The 2,500-nt window shown below is 37.6% G+C and overlaps 1 protein-coding gene across 1 annotated transcript in view; it reads left to right on the top strand.

Moving 5' to 3' along the window:
- Window positions 1-2,500, top strand: part of LOC138018356 (uncharacterized) — a 39,417-nt gene that overhangs the window by 20,030 nt on the left and 16,887 nt on the right. Inside the window, exon 3 of the mRNA XM_068864963.1 lies at window positions 1,244-1,531. Coding sequence (XP_068721064.1) covers window positions 1,244-1,531 — 288 coding nt within the window. The remainder of the gene's footprint in view (window positions 1-1,243; window positions 1,532-2,500) is intronic.

Raw genomic sequence — 2,500 nt, 5'->3', positions numbered from 1 at the left:
TTAACATCATGTTTAGTACCCCTCAAAGATCACGAAAAATACCATGTTATCCCTACTTTTACTCCCAACAGCAAATTTAAAACAAAGGTGGCCTTAGCGAGCGTTCCCTTAGGTAGAAAAGCTGTGGCAAATTTAAGCAAACGTGCACAAACGTAGCATTTGCCATGCATTTGCTCCACATTTGCTATATGTGAAAATACGTTTTTTCGTCCAGCGGAAATTTAATTGAAAACCAGTCATTGCTGGAAGACATATTTAAGAAAACTCCTCACATATCACAAAAAAGGGGTAAATCACTCAAGCACATCCTCGTTACAGCAAAAATTGCGACCTGAAGATTTCAGAATTATCTGTAACCACAAACCTGTACGGCAGAGAGGCTGGTGCAGGTCTGGCACATTCTTTCAAATCAGCGCAGTGAATGGTTTTTTTCATTTAAGTGTTGACATACGTAGAGGAGACATAGAGTGGTCCCTTACGGGAGCTTAAAAACGATGAGAATGTGTTTAAGGTGACCTTTAAAACGGGGTTTTCCATTGGTGGTCGTAACTAGAACTGGACGCTTACGTAGTAGTCGCATTGATACCTTCGACTGTAAAATATAGCTTATTCTCGTGAACATATTGCTTTTATGAAATCTGATCATTCTCCACGGTATTTTCAAAATACCTTTGTTGTAGATTTGATTCCACCATTCCAGTCGAGAAATCTTTATATTCACAAAGGGATTCTTTTCAGAGAGGCTCTCAATTGCTTTGATATTTCCCACTTTTAAGAACACAGTTAAGAAGATCAATCCATACTGAGATAGCCCGGATAGATAGATAGATAGATAGATAGATAGATAGATAGATAGATAGATAGATAGATAGATAGATAGATAGATAGATAGATAGATTAGATTAGATTAGATTAGATTAGATTAGATTAGATTAGATTAGATTAGATTAGATTAATTACTATGGCAACAAATGGCGCGCGACTAAGACGTCAAAAAAAAGCAAAAGTGAACAAGAAGAATCTTTCTACTTTTAATACCAACGACGATCAAAATTAGACAAAAAACGTGACAAATTATAGTTTAAAAAAACATAACTCCAACCTGAATTTAAAATCTTTCATATGAGAACGGAATTTTTCTCCTCAAGAAACGAGCTAGCAATTTTTGTTAAATGTATCAGGAAAAAAATCACTAGATCTTCGTATAGCAATAAAATTAATATTAAGATTGACTTTCCATCAGGTTTTGAAACCATCGGCTGCTTCAAAGACACCTCCAATCGAGCCATCCAACCATTGGAAGGAAAAGATTCCATTCTGGATGGATCTTATAGTGCTCGAAAGAACGCCATTGCAAAGTGCGCTAGAGCTGCGATGCGAAAAGGATACAAGTTGTTTGCAGTTCAAAATGGAGGATGGTGCGCAGCCAGTGCTACAGCGGACCAGACCTTCGACAAGTACGGCAGATCTGCAGCCTGTGGGTCCGATGGCGAAGGTGGACCGTGGGCCAATCAGGTTTACGTCATCAAAGGTAAAATGTCAAAGAAGTGCCTATTAAATGCGCAAGTAAATTACGAAGGACTAGTGTGTACTTCATCTTTATCAAACACTGATAAAGTTCTGACGGGCTTTAACTGTGTACAAAATTTTTGTTGAAATTGTGGATAAGGACTAGAATGGCAAGTTGCGTTCTGCTCCGATTATTTCACTTGTTGTGTACAGTTGATTTGACTTTTTTTACTAAAATACAGCTTCTTCTCGTAAACATGTTGCTTTTGCGAAATCTGGTGATGTTGCATGGCATTTTAGAAGATTTAATTCCACCGCTCCAGGCAAGAAATACTCTACATTCACTAAGCGATTCTTTTCAAATATATACTTGATTGCTTTGCTCTTTCCCATTTATTAAGAATACATTCAAGAAGATCACTCCATTCTAATTGGACATATGCAGTAAAATTGTAATCTTCAACTTGTGGTCTTGGATGGCAAGTAATGCCACGCCGGCTAGGTGCTCGCCATCTTACCTACCATTTACAGTATCCGATATCTATACATATGCTTCCTTAAGAGGCATGGCACTTAATTCAGAGAAATGCAAACAAATGATCAGGGGCACCCAACGAGAATATAGTTCAAAACCACTTAAACATAGCATTGTTAAACGTACTTTAGTATTTAAACGGTAGATATAGGCATATTTGTATCCTCTGTTCGGATTTCCTAGCTGAAAGTCTAGTGATCCGAAAATTATAGGGATCAAAACTTACCTTTTCGAAATTTTCAGCCAGAAAAAAGGCCCCCGAAAATTCTAGATGATTCTTTGGATGTTCGAAAACCCTAGGACAGGCAGGCAAGCAAGAAATTTTACAACAAATGTTCCGAAAATTCTAGATCTCAAATGGACTCCCGAACAGATATTTTCCGAAAATTGACGTTGGGTGCCCCTGAAATGATCATTAACTTTATGCAGTATAGCCCATTTCTTCCAGTTCCTCTT

Source organism: Montipora capricornis, chromosome 10 (assembly GCF_036669925.1).
Source record: "Montipora capricornis isolate CH-2021 chromosome 10, ASM3666992v2, whole genome shotgun sequence".
NCBI lineage: Eukaryota > Metazoa > Cnidaria > Anthozoa > Scleractinia > Acroporidae > Montipora > Montipora capricornis.
The sequence above is the reverse complement of the archived record's forward strand: the minus strand, read 5'-3'. Positions and strand labels throughout refer to the sequence as shown.